The sequence below is a fragment of the Scomber japonicus genome, chromosome 9, assembly GCF_027409825.1.
Source record: "Scomber japonicus isolate fScoJap1 chromosome 9, fScoJap1.pri, whole genome shotgun sequence".
Lineage (NCBI taxonomy): Eukaryota > Metazoa > Chordata > Actinopteri > Scombriformes > Scombridae > Scomber > Scomber japonicus.
The window spans coordinates 9285756-9302415 of record NC_070586.1 but is presented as its reverse complement, the minus strand read 5'-3'; the positions used below and the strand labels follow the sequence as shown (position 1 = coordinate 9302415).

Here is a 16660-nt window from a genome sequence, read left to right as displayed (position 1 = left end):
TTTCTTTATAACAGCTGTTTTTAATGTTGTGTTGATTTATATGAAGAATAAGTAGAAGCTGCGTTATTAAAAAGAAAAAACACACATCGGTTAAACCTTTAGTTGTTTTTTGTAGAAGCTTAATTAACATAATGTGAGATGGAAATGCTTCTTAGATCAACAATAAAATTTTATTAAATTTAAAAAAAGTGTGTGACTCTTATTTTGAAACTTGTATTTCTCTTTTAGAGTTTGTATTAACCCTCGTGTCGTCCTCCTGGGTCAAATTGACCCCGTCTTATTCTTCTTTCCTCCCTTCCTTCCTTCCGTCTGTACTTCCTCCATCCCCCTTTCTTCCCTCCTTTCCCCAATCCTTTCCTTTCCTCCCTCCCTCCTTCTCTCTTTCTTTCCTTCCTCCTTCTTTCCTTTCCTTCCTTCTTTCCTTTCCTCCCTTCCTCCCTCCTTTCCTCCCTTCCTTGACTCGAGGACAACAGGAGGGTTAAGGTATGTAATATAAATGTATAATTACATATGACATACTTACTACTTATATACTTTTCTTGATATTTAACCATTACACTACAACTGATCATTTTAATGTGAAATTAAACTAAAAGACACATTTCTTCTGGTGACATTCAGATGTGTCTAAACCCTGAAAGAATGAGGTGACACTTATCTTCAGTTCTCGTAACTGTTGAACATAAGTTGAAATCTCCATGATTTGTATGAATGTATAGTTTCAGTCTTTTAAGCTCTTCCCTTTTGCCAATATGAGATGTTAAATCGTCTCATTTCGGAAATTCCCACAATGGACTAAGTAAGCACGAGTCACAGCAGGTTTTTTCCACAAAGTGTCGTCACTGATTTAAATCATGATTGATCTCAATGTTACATGGACAGAGAAGAGACGTCATTTAAAGTCAGACTTTAAGAAAAAACATTTCATTTTGACTTAAAGCCTGTTTATTTTTCTCTTCTTCAAGAACCAACTATTTTATAAAATATATGATTAACATGAACTCATGAGACAAAACTGCATTTCTTCCATATTATAATGTCAATAACCTTTTATTTAAAAAAAAAAAAAAGTCCAGTCAGGTACCACATTCATTATGATCTTTATTTATCAGTATGTTGCTGTGATTGGCTCCCTCCTGTTAGATGGAGACAGATGGGACGGGTTGTTTGATGTTGGGAAATAAATATAGTAGATTAGTCTTCTGTGTGTTTATTTGGCATCTTGAAATCAGCATTCACCTGCAGGTAAGAAAATCCACAGTGTTAAATCAAACCTGGAGGAAAGTTTAACTAATGACACAAATAAAAGTAACGAGGGACGTTTAGTGAATTAATTTACATTTTGAGGGTTTCAAAACATTTAAATGCTAAGAATCATCATACAGTAACTCTCCATAAGTGTATTTGTCTTGTGAAGGAGTCAGAATATAAAAACTGTGGATCTGCTTCAGTGTTTCTCACCTTCCATCAGAGTCTGGTGGAGAGTTCAGGAATAACTCGATGTATCTTTCTCCTAAAAATTAGAGAGAGAGCAAACAACAACAACGACAATTATTATACATTATTATTAAAACAGTATATTTTAAGTGCAATATGATAATAATTTGTAACACAATGCAGAACAGAAAGTGTGTTAATCCTGCATCAGCCTGAGGGATCAGCAGAGTTAAAGTCTCACTAGATTTATAAGGATGGATCAGAATATAATGTATATGTGCATTTATTAATACTAGCAATCAACAAAACGGTATTAAAACTGTAAAATTCTGATTTACTACATTGTGGAAAAAGTAATTTATGATGATATTTATAATTAGTAATCCTCTGCATTCCTTTGGGATTATAGATTCCTGACCCATCATGCCAATAAAGCTTATTTAATTTGATAATAGTGAAGATATAACAGCAGACACTCACCATCATGTCTGGTTCATGAAAACTGAGAAATCTCTTTTACCAATTAATCAATTAACACCTCAGCTGATTCTTACATGAGTAAATATAAAACCCAGACTGAAGATCAGCGTCTCATGTTTTAACAGCTCTGTAACAGTCTCACCTATGTGCATCCTGTCTCTGGACATGGCGACCACGGCGTCCTGGTGGCAGCTGAAGTAAATGTCGGCCTCTCCGCTCGGCCTCCCGTCAGGACCGCACTCGATCAGGATCTTCGACACAATGAGAGGAGAGAAGAACTGCAGGAGGAAAAGAAAGAAGTAACACGTTAATCATCATATAAATCATGTCCAGCTGTTTTTTCTAATTCAACACAACCAGCTGTAACACTCATTATCTTTCTTCTTCACCTTCACGATGTCTTCTCCGGACGAGTTGAAAGGAAGTCCTCTCATGTGGATGTAATGAAGCGTTGCGGACGATCTCTGAGAGGATCCTGATGGAGCTAATAAACAGTTCATTTAATAACTGATGGAAAAAAAACCTTTACTAAACCTTATTCCTGTGTCATTTGTGCTTTAATGTCTTATCTGTTTTTACTCATTTTCACATTTTGTTTATTTCACTATATCGAAGTGTAAAAATCTTCTCACCAGTTCTAGTGTCAGCCATTGTGGCAGCGAAGGACTTCCTGGTCGTTGACTCCGAGCTCATCTCTGGAGAAGCTGAATTCGGCGTATTCCTCCTCCAACTTGAAAGGATTTCTTTCTTATTACTGGGAAACACCTCGATGTATCTACGAATGTCACAAACATCACACCATCGTCAGCAACTACAAAGATTTTCAACAGATCAACTATATGTGCTGCTTTGTTGCTATTTTAACCCTCCTGTTGTCCTCGAGTCAAGGAAGGAAGGAAGGAAGGAAGGAGGGAAGCAAAGAAGGAAGGAAAGGAGGGAGGGAGGAAAGGAGGAAGGAACAAAGGTAGGAGGGAGGGAGAAAGGAAAAGAGGAAGGAAGGAAGGAAGGAAGAAGGAAGGAAAGGAGGGAGGGAGGAAGGAAGGAAGGAAGCAAGGAAGGAAGGGAAAGAAAGAAGGAAGGAAGGAAGGTAGGAGGGAGGGAGAAAAGAAAAGAGGAAGGGAGGAAGGAAAAGAAGGAAGGAAGGAAGGAAGGAGGGAAGCAAGGAAAGAAGGTAGGAGGGAGGGAGGAAACAAGAAGAGGGAGGGAGAAAGGAAAAGAGGAAGGGAAGAAGGAAAGGAAGGAAGAAGGAAGGAAAGGAGGAAGGAAGGAAAGGAGGAAGGAAGAAGGAAAGGAGGAAGGAAAGAAGGAAGGAAAGGAGGAAGGAAAGGAGGAAGGAAAGGAGGAAGGAAAGAAGGAAGGAAAGAAGGAAGGAAGAAGGGAGGACAACAGGAAGGTGAAACATGAATACTGGACTCAGGATTATGAAGCTCCAGGTGTTAAAATGAGCGATACCTGTTTCCAATGACTTCTCTGTCTCTCTGCAGAGCTTGATCAGCTGCTTCTTGGGAGGAAAACTGCACGTAGGCTTCACCAGACCTCCTTCCTCTGTTGTTCACGACGATGCTGATCCCGTTCTCTACTACATCAAGACCTGACGTGCACAGATTCAGACTTTTAAGATACTTTCAAAAAAGTTATTGTGTCTAAGATAATGTCTTTTTTAAAATCTTTAGAAAAAGCTCCAAAGACGAAGAGATGAATGAATCCTCAAATATTATTGTAACCAGTCAGACAGAGCAGTATCCAGTGGTTACCATGGCAACCATCCGTTGTGGAGTACCTACCTGAAAAGAAGTTAACGATGTCGGCCTCGGTGCAGGTGAAGGGGAGACCTCTGATCCGCACCACTCCGTTATCAGCTGGAGGATGGATGACTTTCTTCAGGAGGGATTCAGCATCAGCGTCTGTCACTTCAAACACTGAAAACACGGCAGGACATGTGATTTTATTATCTACATATCTGGAATTGACCCTTTTTTTGTTGCTAGGGGAGATTAGAGGAGGAGTTGGATTGGTCATCTCTTCTTATCATGCTCAATTTTGTAATACAAAGTTTGGTTGTTGTTATCGTCATACTAGCTGTTTAACCCTCCTGTCGTCCTCCCGGATCAAACTGACCCCATCTCTTTTGACTGTTCCTTCTTTCCTTCCTCTTTCTTTGCTCCCTCCCTCCTCCCTTCCTTCTTTCCTTCCTGCCTTTCTTCCTTCCTTCCTTCTCTCCTTACTTCCTTCCTCCATCCCTCCTTACTCCTTTTCTTCCTTCCTTCTTACTCATTTCCTTCCTTCTCTCCTTCCTCCCTTCGTCTTCTCCATCCCTCCTTACTCCTTTCCTTCCTTCCTTCTTTCCTCCCTCCCTCCTTACTGCTTTCCTTCCTTCCTTCCTTCCCTCCTTCTCTCCTTCCTCCCTTCCTCTTCTCCTCCATCCCTCCTTACTCCTTTCCTTCCTTCCTTCTTTCCTCCCTCCCTCCTTACTCCTTACTCCTTTCCTTCCTTCCTTCCTCCTGTCCTTCCATGACCTGAGGACAACAGGAGGGTTAATGATCCATTCCTAATGTGTTTTCAGCTTTCAGCTTTCAGCTTTCAGGTTTGGTTCATGAAGTCAGAGAGAGACGAACCTTCGACATAGCGAGGACCGAGGTACTGTCTGTGCTTCTCCAGAGCTTTGCTGACGTCTTCCTCGTGCTCCATCTCGATGAAGGCTCGTCCCGACGGCCTCCCCTGCCTGTCTACTGTGAGGTGGATCCCCATCTCCCCGCTACGGATCCTGCACTCTGAAACACAGAAACAAATATAACAGCTGATATTAAACATCATCACATGGATTTATTGATGTCAGAGTTATGAGCTCAACCTCTTCCCTGGAGTGGAAATCCAAAAAGTCTCACCTGAGAAGAACTTCAGGAGGTCCTGAGTGGTGCACGACCACGGGAGACCTTTGACCTGTATGATGTACACGTCTTTCTTCTCCGGCTCTGAATCACCTTGATAGGCCGGCAGTGGAGGGTATTCATCCTCAAAAGGAGCCCCTGCCTGGAGGACAAGGTGTGAAATATGAGCCTGTAATACTTTAACTGCATCACTCATAATACTTATAGTACTGTAATACTTTAACTGCATCAAGCTCATAATACTTATAGTACTGTAATACTTTAATACATCACTCATAATACTTATAGTACTGTAATACTTTAACTGCATCACTCATAATACTTATAGTACTGTAATACTTTAACTGCATCACTCATAATACTTATAGTACTGTAATACTTTAACTACATCACTCACATTTACTACTAATACTTGTGTACTTTTACTGCAGTATCATAACTACATTTACTACTAATACTTGTGTACTTTTACTGCAGTATCATAACTACATTTACTACTAATAATGATGCATTTATTTACTCCTGCAGGACTTTTAATGAAGTATTTCACATTAAAAGCTCACCTTGGTACAGAGGCTGTTCTGGCTGTATTTTAACGCGGTCTGCAGCTGACAGAAGCTCCGCAGACAGCCGGTCCTGGTGGTCGGTGTCCGGTTCTGGATGAACCCACACCGGGCTGACAGCACGCCGCTTCTGGATGTTTTGATACCTGCAGACGACGTTACGTGACGCAGAGAGACGCAGCGCCGCAGGAAGAGCAGCACAGACGGGCTGCTGCACGACATGTTGGTGGAGGAGACTGAGAGGCTGAAATAAAGTGAGGTTTCGTTTCAGTGTAAATGAAGCGGGTTAATTTGGACTCACGAGCCGGTTTCACATGAGGACAGGAAGAGGAGCAGACTCACGTGGGTCAGTCAAGGGCGTTTTAATGGAGGTGTAAAGCTGCGTGCTCTTATTTTCTATATCCGGTCTGATAAAATACTCATTTCACAACATAAATATACTCATTTGGTTTTTACACAAGAGCGTTTGTATTATTATATATATATCAGTGGCGGCTGCTGGTGTTTTAAACAGGGGAAGCTCACTTTACATCTTCATTATAAAACGTGTCATATTGAAGCGAGGCAGTTACAATAAAAGGAGTGTTTAATTGAGGCTGTTGTATGCTTCATCTATGCCATAGAACCACATCAACACACAAACACTTAACACCTGAATTATTCAACATAAACGTGTTAATTCATATTTAATATATAAGACCTAATCTAATCTAATTAATTAGACCAATCATATTGTTTTCTGTACCATTTTGCAATGTAACTCTCCTCTCTGCTCGGACTGCAACTGGGACTGCTGTACGAGGCTGCTGTGAACCTGACTGAGTGCTTTGGGACGGGGGCAGGGCTCACAGCAGCACCCGCTGCTCGTTGAGGACAGAGTGATACGTGCTTTCATGTCAGTCTCTAAAACATCAGAAAAACTCGCTAGATATGTCGATAGTTGCCTTTGAGAAAAAAAGTCGCCAAGAAGAGTTGGAAAGTCGCTAGATTTAGCGAGAAAGTCAAGCTACACTGGCAAAACTACACTAGGAAGAGTCAGCCTATCCAAAGTTGTCTGTCAAGGGCTTTGAGCTGTATAAAACATTTCATCCAATCATCATACAGAAGCAGAGCGTCCGACCCCGCCCACTGCTCCATTGACCGCCAGAGACGCTCAGCGTCCAGGGGCGGGACGAGTTTGTCGCATTATCCAATGAGCGTCTTATCCTGGCTTGTCCCGCCTTATAGTAGGGAGGTTAAGCCCAAAAAATAGGCCTTTGACTTCAAGTCATGATGCAAAGGTCCCCTTTGGTATGGAAGTACCTTAGGGTCATACAAATAAATTTATCCAAAGACACAAGTGAGATCACACTTTGTATCGGAAATACACACATTTTTAAAAAATGCCCACCGACCATACTTGAGAGGGCCATATCTTTGTTTCTGTTATAGATATAATGACACATTTGGTGTCAAAGTATACATTTATGGGGTCAAGGAATCCAATAAAATAGGTTTCAAGACTAAAAAAACCAACAGTTTTCTGCTACCATGACAACTGGGGGTAAATACGCACATTTCACATAAAAAAATGTGTCATCAGAGTGACTTAACTTGTTTTTCTTTTCCTTCAAAAACTTTAATTTTTTATTTAAGCAGTGCGGCTACTTCATTGCATTATATTTGTCCTAAGTAGCACGAGATTTCGACCAGTCCGGAGTGGCCTATGTATTGTAATGTGAATGTGATGTTGTGATGTGTAAGGGGAGTCTCTGAGGCAGAGCCATGGAGATATAATTCTATCTCCATGGCTCTGCTCTGAGGGAGTTCTAAGGTGGTTACTAGGGCATTGTTACTTCGCAACAGTGTAGCAGTTACGGGAGCAAAGCAGCAGTCGGGAGTTAAACGTACAACAAAAACTCTTTGATAAATTGAAACATTGGAGCAGATTCATCTTCCTGCTGGACTGAAGTTAGTTCCTGCAACAACACATCCCATCTGCACCAGGGACTGTGACAGCCGTAACAGCTGTTGAAGGTCAGAGGTTACAGGTTAACACTTTGAGGTTTGTATGACTTTTTCATTGAATAGAAAAATGTTTGTTAGATAACTAATAACTAGCTAGCTAGTAACTACTTAACTTCATTATAACTACCTAATAACTAGTTTAACTACTTTAACTAGTTAGCCATTATTATTGAAGCCAGCACATAGGCTACATGGTGCTGCCTAGTTAGTTAGCTTCATTATTTGATAAACCTTTACTTTTGTGAATGCTTGTTCATCTCATCTACTATCGCATGATGTTAAAGCAACTTTATTTCTTCACATCAAACAAACATCAAATGCAATACTACACACCTTCGGGAGGAAATTGAACGCCTGATTCCTGATATCAGATCCGTACAAATAAATCGTGTCTGGTCCCTTGTATTTGATGATGACCTGAGCAAAGCTGTTGTTGACATGAAAAACAAAACATCTACTGATGTCTCCATCATCTTCAAAGCAGCCAAAATCCTTCGGCAAGAGTATCTCCCCATGAAGCATGCTTTTACAGGTTCCTTCTCAACTTCCTGTGAAGCTGATTCTATCCCTCCCATGCTGAGATCTTTCTTACACATGCTTCTTGATGGATCAGGTATTGATCAGCCACCTCCTGGACCTGAGAAGTCCCAGGCAGCAACATCCATTGGGCAGCAAATAATCTTCAACTCTGTGCGATGCAGATCAAAGAAACATGGCAGTGTTCCTCATCATATAAGAGAGAGGGAAACACCAGGATCTTTGAGGGTGCATGGGAGTTTGCCCAACCAGTCCACATGTGTTTTGTGGACTTGGAGAAGGCATTCGACCGTGTCCCTCGGGGGATCCTGTGGGGGGTTCTCCGGGAGTACGGGGTATCGGACCCCCTGATAAGGGCCGTCCGTTCCCTGTACGACCGGTGTCAGAGCTTGGTCCGCATCGCCGGTAGTAAGTCGGACTTGTTTCCAGTGAGGGTTGGACTCCGCCAGGGCTGCCCTTTGTCACCGATCCTGTTCATAATTTTTATGGACGGGATTTCTAGGCGCAGCCAGGGTGTGGAGGGGGTCCGGTTTGGTGACCTCAGGATTGGGTCACTGCTTTTTGCAGATGATGTGGTCCTGTTGGCTTCATCAGACCGTGACCTCCAACTCTCACTGGATCGGTTCGCAGCCGAGTGCGAAGCGGCCGGGATGAGAATCAGCACCTCCAAATCCGAGGCCATGGTCCTCAACCGGAAAAGGGTGGAGTGCACTCTTCGGGTCGGGGATGAGATTCTGCCTCAAGTGGAAGAGTTCAAGTACCTCGGGGTCTTGTTCACGAGTGAGGGAAGGATGGAACGGGAGATCGACAGGCGGATCGGTGCGGCGTCTGCAGTAATGCGGACTCTGCACAGATCCGTCGTAGTGAAGAGGGAGCTGAGCCGAAAGCGAAGCTCTCGATTTACCAGTCGATCTTCGTTCCTACCCTCACCTCTGGTCATGAGCTTTGGGTAGTGACCAAAAGAACAAGATCGCGGGTACAAGCGGTCGAAATGAGCTTCCTCTGTAGGGTGGCTGGGCTCTCCCTTAGAGATAGGGTGAGGAGCTCAGTCATCCGGAAGGAGCTCGGAGTAGACCCGCTGCTCCTCCGCATCAAGAGGAGCCAGATGAGGTGGTTCGGGCATCTAATTAGGATGCCTCCCGGACGCCTCCCTGGTGAGGTGTTCAGGGCATGTCCCACCGGTAGGAGACCCCGGGGAAGACCCAGGACACGCTGGAGAGACTATGTCTCTCGGCTGGCCTGGGAACGCCTCGGGGTCCCCCGGGAAGAGCTGGACGAAGTGGCTGGGGAGAGGGAAGTCTGGGCTTCCCTGCTTAGGCTGCTGCCCCCGCGACCCGACCCCGGATAAGCGGAAGAAGATGGATGGATGGATGGATGGAAACACCAGCTTCGTTATATCTGGCAAGGAAACTACACCATCAAAGTGGTAGTAGATATCTGGTGGAGGCCATTCATAGAAGAGGAATATGTGTGTCATATGACCGCTTGAAAACACTTGGCATAGATATTGCGAATTCAGTGATCAGTCACTGGGAGAGGCTTGGTATTGTGGTCCCACCTCAGGCAGTCAAGGGTGTCTTCACCATTGGTGGTTTTGATAACATTGACCACAACCCATCATCAACAATAGCAACATCGGCCCTACATGGAACATGCATCAGCATCCAACAGCACTTCTCTTCAGAAAGCCAACAGACTGAAGACTGAAGACTGAAGACAGACTGACATCCTAGATCCAGCTGAAATGGGGAAGAAGCATGTGAAATCCTTGCCACCTCACTACACAACCATGGATCTGAATGTGTCACTGCCACCTGATGAGGTCTTGTATGTTCCTGCCCTGAATACCAACAGTCATCCTCATCCAGCCTCCCGTCCTCTCATCAATGTAATTGAAGAAGGCTACCAGTGGTTAGAGAGAGTCAGAAACCTTCTTGTGAAAGAGAACCTTGAAGTCAGAGAATGGATCTCATGGGCTGCATATTATGCCAGCATCACAGAGGCTGCCTCATGCCCCCCATCCAAATCATACGTTGCCACTGTTCACAGAGTCCCCTACCACCTTCATGGAGGATAGTGGGGATCTGCTGGACTTACCTGAATCAATCGTCATGACCCCAGATGTGGTAGACAGTGCTCTATGGTGTATCTGAGGACAACGTCACAACTGTGGATGCTGCACGATTCTTCCTCTTCTTTCACAAAGGAAAAGACTTTGACCACATGCCACCAAGCAGTGATGCACTTCATCAGCACCTCCTTCGAGTAGCTTATCAGGTAAAACAACTTTAATATAAATAAATATTAATATAAATATAGCTAAGAATAATGGAGGGCCTTTGTATTACTAATCATGTTTCTCTTTAGAGTGGACATGTATGGGGCAATACACTTGTCAAACAACATGCAACAGTCTCACCGTCTCTATGGGGATGGCAGCAGGATTCCCCAGACTCTCCTCGAACTCCTGTCTACACCACAACTGCCACTATTTCAAAAGACTTGCCAGAACTTGTCATTTGCAAGTGTAAGACTGACTGTAAGGCACCTTGCAAATGCTGCATGCAGAGGCTTCCTTGCATGTCTGTCTGTGGATGTTATGGCTCATGTTCCCACAGTAGTGCAGACATGCAGGATAGAAAATCCTCTTAGTGATGTATTTACACCAAACTAATAGTCTTCATCACTACAAAATTGTGGTATGGCATTGCCTACTTCTAATCTGTGAATATAGTTATGAACTTGTTGTCCCACTACTCAGTTCCTCTTTTAGTTGTTATTTATTAAATTATTATTAAGTTTTGAATGGAATGTGTTGTGTGTTTTTTTAATTAAAAAAATGCATAGTTTACCTCCAATTGTCATGGTAAGAAAATACAATAAAAAAATATTGTTTTTTTAGTCTTGAAACCTATTTTATTGGATTCCTTGACCCCATAAATGTATACTTTGACACCAAATGTGTCATTATATCTATAACAGAAACAAAGATATGGCCCTCTCAAGTATGGTCGGTGGGCATTTTTTAAAAATGTGTGTATTTCCGATACAAAGTGTGATCTCACTTGTGTCTTTGGATAAATTTATTTGTATGACCCTAAGGTACTTCCATACCAAAGGGGACCTTTGCATCATGACTTGAAGTCAAAAGTCACTTAACCTCCCTACTATTAGCCAAAACAGCTGTTGGGAGAAGCTTCATTGAACACCAGAGACGCTCAGCGTCCGCAGCGGACTGCAAGTGTGTTATAGGGAAATCACGTTGGAAAATAACAGTGTTGGCAATAAACAGCTGGTTACAGGATGTCATAGTTGTAAAATTGAACGCATTCAAGTGCAGATTTGATGTAAATATAATTTTAGTGTGAATTTAATATGACAGTTGTGACAATTTATTTGATGAAATTTTAGGGGAAGCTGAGCTTCCCTTGTTGTCTCAGAGCAATCGCCCCATATATATATATATATATATATATATATATAATATTATTATTATTATTATTACGATTTTTTTTAAATGTCATAGTTTTTATTTTTCTTTAGTTTTTTAGTTTGATTAAGTACTTTTAGTTTTATTTTGGAGGAACAGTAATAACTTAATTTGTATAGCACATTTCATACAATAAGTAGCTCAAAGTGCTTTACAACAGAAGACATTACATACACCAAGTGCTTCACATAAAAGGAACATCATTGCAAAAAGTGTTTCGCAATACCCTGAACACAAAAATACATGACAATACATAAACAACAGGATATTGAAGTGACATGCTAAAAAAGTGAAGAAGAATAAACAATTAGTTTCATCATTTTAATCTCAGATTGTGGATTTAAGATTGCAGCTTTTGCCTCTTCACTGTGTGTCTTGTGTAATGTGTTTTGTTATCTTTAGGAGGCCCATTGCTCTTCCTCTGCCTTGGCTTATATCCAAATACGGTAAAGTACTGGGTATGGGGGCTGTAGTAAGATGTCAAGAAATCATTTACGACGTAATTGGCTCTGGTTTTGAGGATGCATGACCAGTATTTTGTGTATTCTACTTTGTGCTTAGTTTTTTCAGGCAGTTTCCATGCAAAAGTGAAAAAAGCTGAATTTCAAAATCATTTATTTGATTACTAATTTATTTTATTTCAGAAATAGGAATAAAAACAGATTTAAAAAACAAAACAAGAATAACAGTGTTCAAAAAGGAGAAAGAAAAAGTAGGTTATACACTTATAGATTCTTGCCCTCTCTCACTACTACTTTGTTAACTCATAAATATAATATGTAAACAACTATCCCCACATTTATCATCCTCCCTACAAAAATGTTTTAATTAGTCAATAGAGGAAGTGGTGTTGGTGCTCATTTCAGTGAACTTGACAATGATATTCCGCTCTTGATCACTTCCTCTCGTTTACGCTCCTCTGGTAAATGTTTGACCCTTACTGCCACCAAGTGGTTTGGATGCCACATTAGTCCCTGTGAAATCTTCTGTGTCATTGCAGTGAAATTATTTTCATGCATTTTCATGATGAAATGCGCTCTAGAAAGCCTCAATCCTTACAAAGCTGATTATTCTTAAGAGATTTATTGATTGGATGTTTATTTAAAAAAATAAAAAAATAAAAAAACAAGCCAAAAATTACAAAAAGGCACCATAAATTAAATGAAAAGCATAATATTTAGTGAAATCAATAAATCAACTCTTTTAAACACACAATATATGCCTGAAAAAGTGAAAAAGAGTAGGAAGAACATTAACTTCCTCTAATTCCATACATTTTGTCTCATATATACACATACATTCATAAACACACGTCGTATGTTGTATTTATAAATTAATTTCTAATCATTTTCTGTACACCTAATGGAACAAAAAGGATTGAAACAGCCAACCAACCCAACAATGGGTGTTTCAAACTTGATTGAACGTGTAATAAAACAAAAAATTAACAAAAAATTACATTAAAAAGCACCAAAAATGTAATGAAAAGCATAATATTTAATGAAATCAATAAACCAACTCTTCTATGCTTGACCAAAAATGAGTAGGAAGAGCTTATTTAATATTACCCCTTCTCCACTATCCATTAATTAATATTCCTTGTAACTGTTTCTTTGTGGCTTTGTTCAGACATAGTTTGCTTTGCTTTTACTGTTTCCTTGGTATGTTACTCTGTGTTTTATAGCTACTTATTGTAACTAACTTGTCTTGTAATGTTTTAAATATGTCTCTTGATTATACGCTACCAACCCACAACTGGCTGGGACAACAAATAAAAACTAGTCTTTGGGCTAATTCTGGCATATTTACAGAAATGTCCATTAATTTGCACTGTCCCTGACAAATAAACTAATAAAAATAAATAAAATAAAAACAATGCCACACCAGACTGGCATGACTTTTTGCTCATGCAGGCACAATCTTTCAGTTTCTGCAAGAGACTGGTGCACGTGGTTCTGTTAATTTAAAGCTGCTTTGTTTATTCACTATCAGGAATCTTTGTGGTTCCCTGGACTGTTTGATAGCCTCTTTGGGAATCAGTAGCTCTATTGAAAGGTTGATATGAAGGTTTCTAAGTGCTATGAAGCCACAAAAGCAATAAAGCTCAATGTAAATAAATATTTAAACCAGGATTTAAATGATGTAATAGAGCTATAAGATCCTCAGACTGCACACAGTGATGTTTCTGTATCTGGACTCTGAAGTGTGTTTCTCACCAGCAGGTGGCGCAGCTCCCAGTGACTGCAGTGCCTCAAGCCCTCTAGAGGAGGAGTCCATCAATGAGGCCCTGGCCATGATAAACCACCACTGGATGAAGTGTGCAGGTATGTGTAGGACACAGGTTGTCCTCATGAACTTCTGTGATGGAGGGAAATCTCTACATGACCAAAAATAGCTCTGCTTTTGTTTTGTTTTGCAAATGGACTCAAGAAATCCATCAAAGCAACAATTATTTTATCTTCTGTCATTAAGATCTCAAAATGAGGCTGCAGATTTGAAATCAATCAAAATCCAAGCTACAAAGTGCTTCACAATGCAGCAAAAATAAAATCCTTTTTTTTCAATATCTGTAAATGTGACAAAATGTGTTAATTATGGAAGAATTATACATTTGAATTTGAATTTTATTTATAGGGACGATGCAATTTAACATAGATCCAGTACAGAGCATGAAACTGATGTGCTGCACAGAGAGTTTAGAACTGCTGCTGATTTTCAACTCTTATCCTTAGTTATGCTTTACATGTGCAGCGTGTAATGTAGTGTGGAAATGTTCATTAATTCATTCAAGGTTTATTCATACATACACATACATACACATACATACATACATACATACATATATTCGGTGTATATTCTCTAAGCTCCTAAACTGACCCACAGACACTCATATATCTAGTTTCATTTCATCCTGCAGGGTATTCTATGAGTCAGGGGCACAAAACCCAAAGGCAGATCAGCCAAGTTCAGTCTGGACTCTCTCACTTTGACTTTAAGCCAATCATTGTTCGATAGAGTCTTTTCCAGTAATGCGGTGAGATGATTTGGACAGTTTCCTATGGTGGCTTTATATAGAAACAAATGCCAATGTAACTCATGTCTCTCTACCAGAGAAGACCACCCAACCTTATTATACCTAACACAATGGTGACCAATGTTGAGCTATCACTGGATATAAATCAGATCGCTGAATGATTAAACAGAGTCCAAGTGTGTAAGAGTGGATCATCATGTCAGCGGTTCTATATTCAGGCAAAGCAAAATAAAAAAAAATATAGATGTTACATAAAGAATATCATGTTTATAATCACATTTAAAACTTTTTGGGGTTAGGGAGGTTAAGCAAAAGTTTCATGGTGAAAGATTCCACTCATCCTCTATGCATAAAGTTTTATAGCGTTAGATAGCCAGGTGTGTTAAATATGCAAAAATGAATACCACAGAGCACCAGGTAGAGTCAGAGCTGGAAATAAACATAAGTCATAACAGGTCACGCTCCTCTTCTCGACTGACTAATGCAGTACAGCTTCTTCCCTCATATCATATCGCACCTCTGAAGAGTCTCTGGTATTTCATACTGTACAGAGGATGTGATGAGTCAAAAACTTCAACAGTGAAATGTAAAAAGCAGCAGTATAATTGCTGCAAAAACTATAATTGCATGCATACACTCCCTCTTTGCAACAAACAGAGGTCATATTACTGTTACCAACACTTTTGATTTATATCTACACAGTTTCTTATTTGTTTGCTGAGATCTTAACGATTCCTCGTCATCTCAGCAACGGAGGAATTTAAAAGTCATGCTTCTCATATCATAAGTGAGAAATAAAACATAGGTGACACATTAAAGGAAAAACCAACATTAGGTGTATTTAAACTGCATGTATTATGTTTGTTCTGTCATTTCTCCACCATCTGTATGAGACTATTACATAGATGCATGCAGTGTTTAAGATTAGCTTGATGGTTAATGGTTTATAACAAATTATAATGTAGCAGGTTTAAGCGTTAATGGTACACCACTATGTCTTCCTTGGACACTTGAATGGATGTTTCCTGCTATAAAAAGCATAATATTTTACTTTAAGTGTCCCTATTTATTATTTATAAGCAGTTTGATTGATTGAAGTTATGCAAATATGAGCAATGTTAACAGCTTTTTAACTTACACCATAAAAGTAGGAATATAATGTACACTGATTAAATATGAATAAGAACATCAAACATTAATATCATTTCTATTGTGATTTATTTGTATTATCATCATCATGCATCATTTCAATCATTAACATCATGACGACAGGCAGATTCTCTCCTCCACTCTTCTCAGGATGGAGAGCTGCCGTCGGGCCTTTTTGGAGGAGTTGCATGTCCAGGAGAGCTGTTCTGAGATTTAGATACCCAGAAACCCGATGAAGACAGCGGTGTGTCTGCAGCATTTAGCATCATCGTCTTATGGTCGCTGCTCTCTGCAGGCCGTCAGGTGAGATCTTTCACTACAGCGTCACCTGTAAACTTAAATGGCTTCGGAACATCTTATTTTCAACACAAAGTTAGCCCATGTTCACATTCTGCTATAAGGTCTCAATAATGTAACTTAAAATCTTTGGCTACAAGGTTATTTAACATATCACATATCAATATAACAGCATTCAACATATCAGTCCATGAACCTGCAGGGCAACACCAGCATTAAAGGAGGTTTTCATGTTATGGAGGGAGGACTTAGTTTAGGTTTTAGACTGGAAGACTTGAATAACGGCAGCTACTATGGTTGCAAACGCTGCAGTGGAGAAGGATCAAATAGTTTCAAGCAAACAACTGAGGCTGATTTCAGGAGAACAACTGACCTCAACAGCAAAGTACAAAAATACTCAAGATGTTGTTTTCTAGTGTTAGCAGTGAGATTTAGACCGAATGGGCCATCAGTGAAGTGGACTAAGAAGCAATATACTACTCTCAAGATACAGGAAGAACCTGCAGTCCAAAACAAGTTTATAAAACCTTCAAATTCCTCAGTGGAGGCTTCAATTTACTGAGCTGGCATGAGGAAACATCTCAAACTTTTGAGGAAACTTAAGTAACCGATGGGTGTCTTTTGCTTTCTCAGCAAGTCTATTGAGCAAGAGCATGGTTGGTTTCCTGTTAGAAAATGTATTTTCTAAGTTTAGCATTGAAATGTGGTCAAAGAGACATGGCCTGGCAGTTGGCTATAGAAGCAAGCCAATGTGAAGTTAGCTCATCTGAATATAGAT

At 40.3% G+C, this 16660-nt stretch overlaps 1 protein-coding gene across 1 annotated transcript; it reads right to left on the bottom strand.

The window, feature by feature from the left end:
- Window positions 1–1155: 1155 nt before the first annotated feature.
- grsf1 (G-rich RNA sequence binding factor 1) lies at window positions 1156–5704 on the bottom strand. Its single transcript, XM_053325348.1, has 10 exons — window positions 5369–5704; window positions 4803–4947; window positions 4533–4688; window positions 3702–3836; window positions 3370–3508; window positions 2550–2692; window positions 2307–2401; window positions 2060–2195; window positions 1462–1513; window positions 1156–1239 (listed from the first exon to the last, which is right to left on the bottom strand). Exons 1-10 carry the CDS (start codon window positions 5588–5590, stop codon window positions 1236–1238), a joined length of 1227 nt encoding a protein of 408 aa, XP_053181323.1. The 5' UTR covers window positions 5591–5704; the 3' UTR covers window positions 1156–1235.
- Window positions 5705–16660: the final 10956 nt, after the last annotated feature.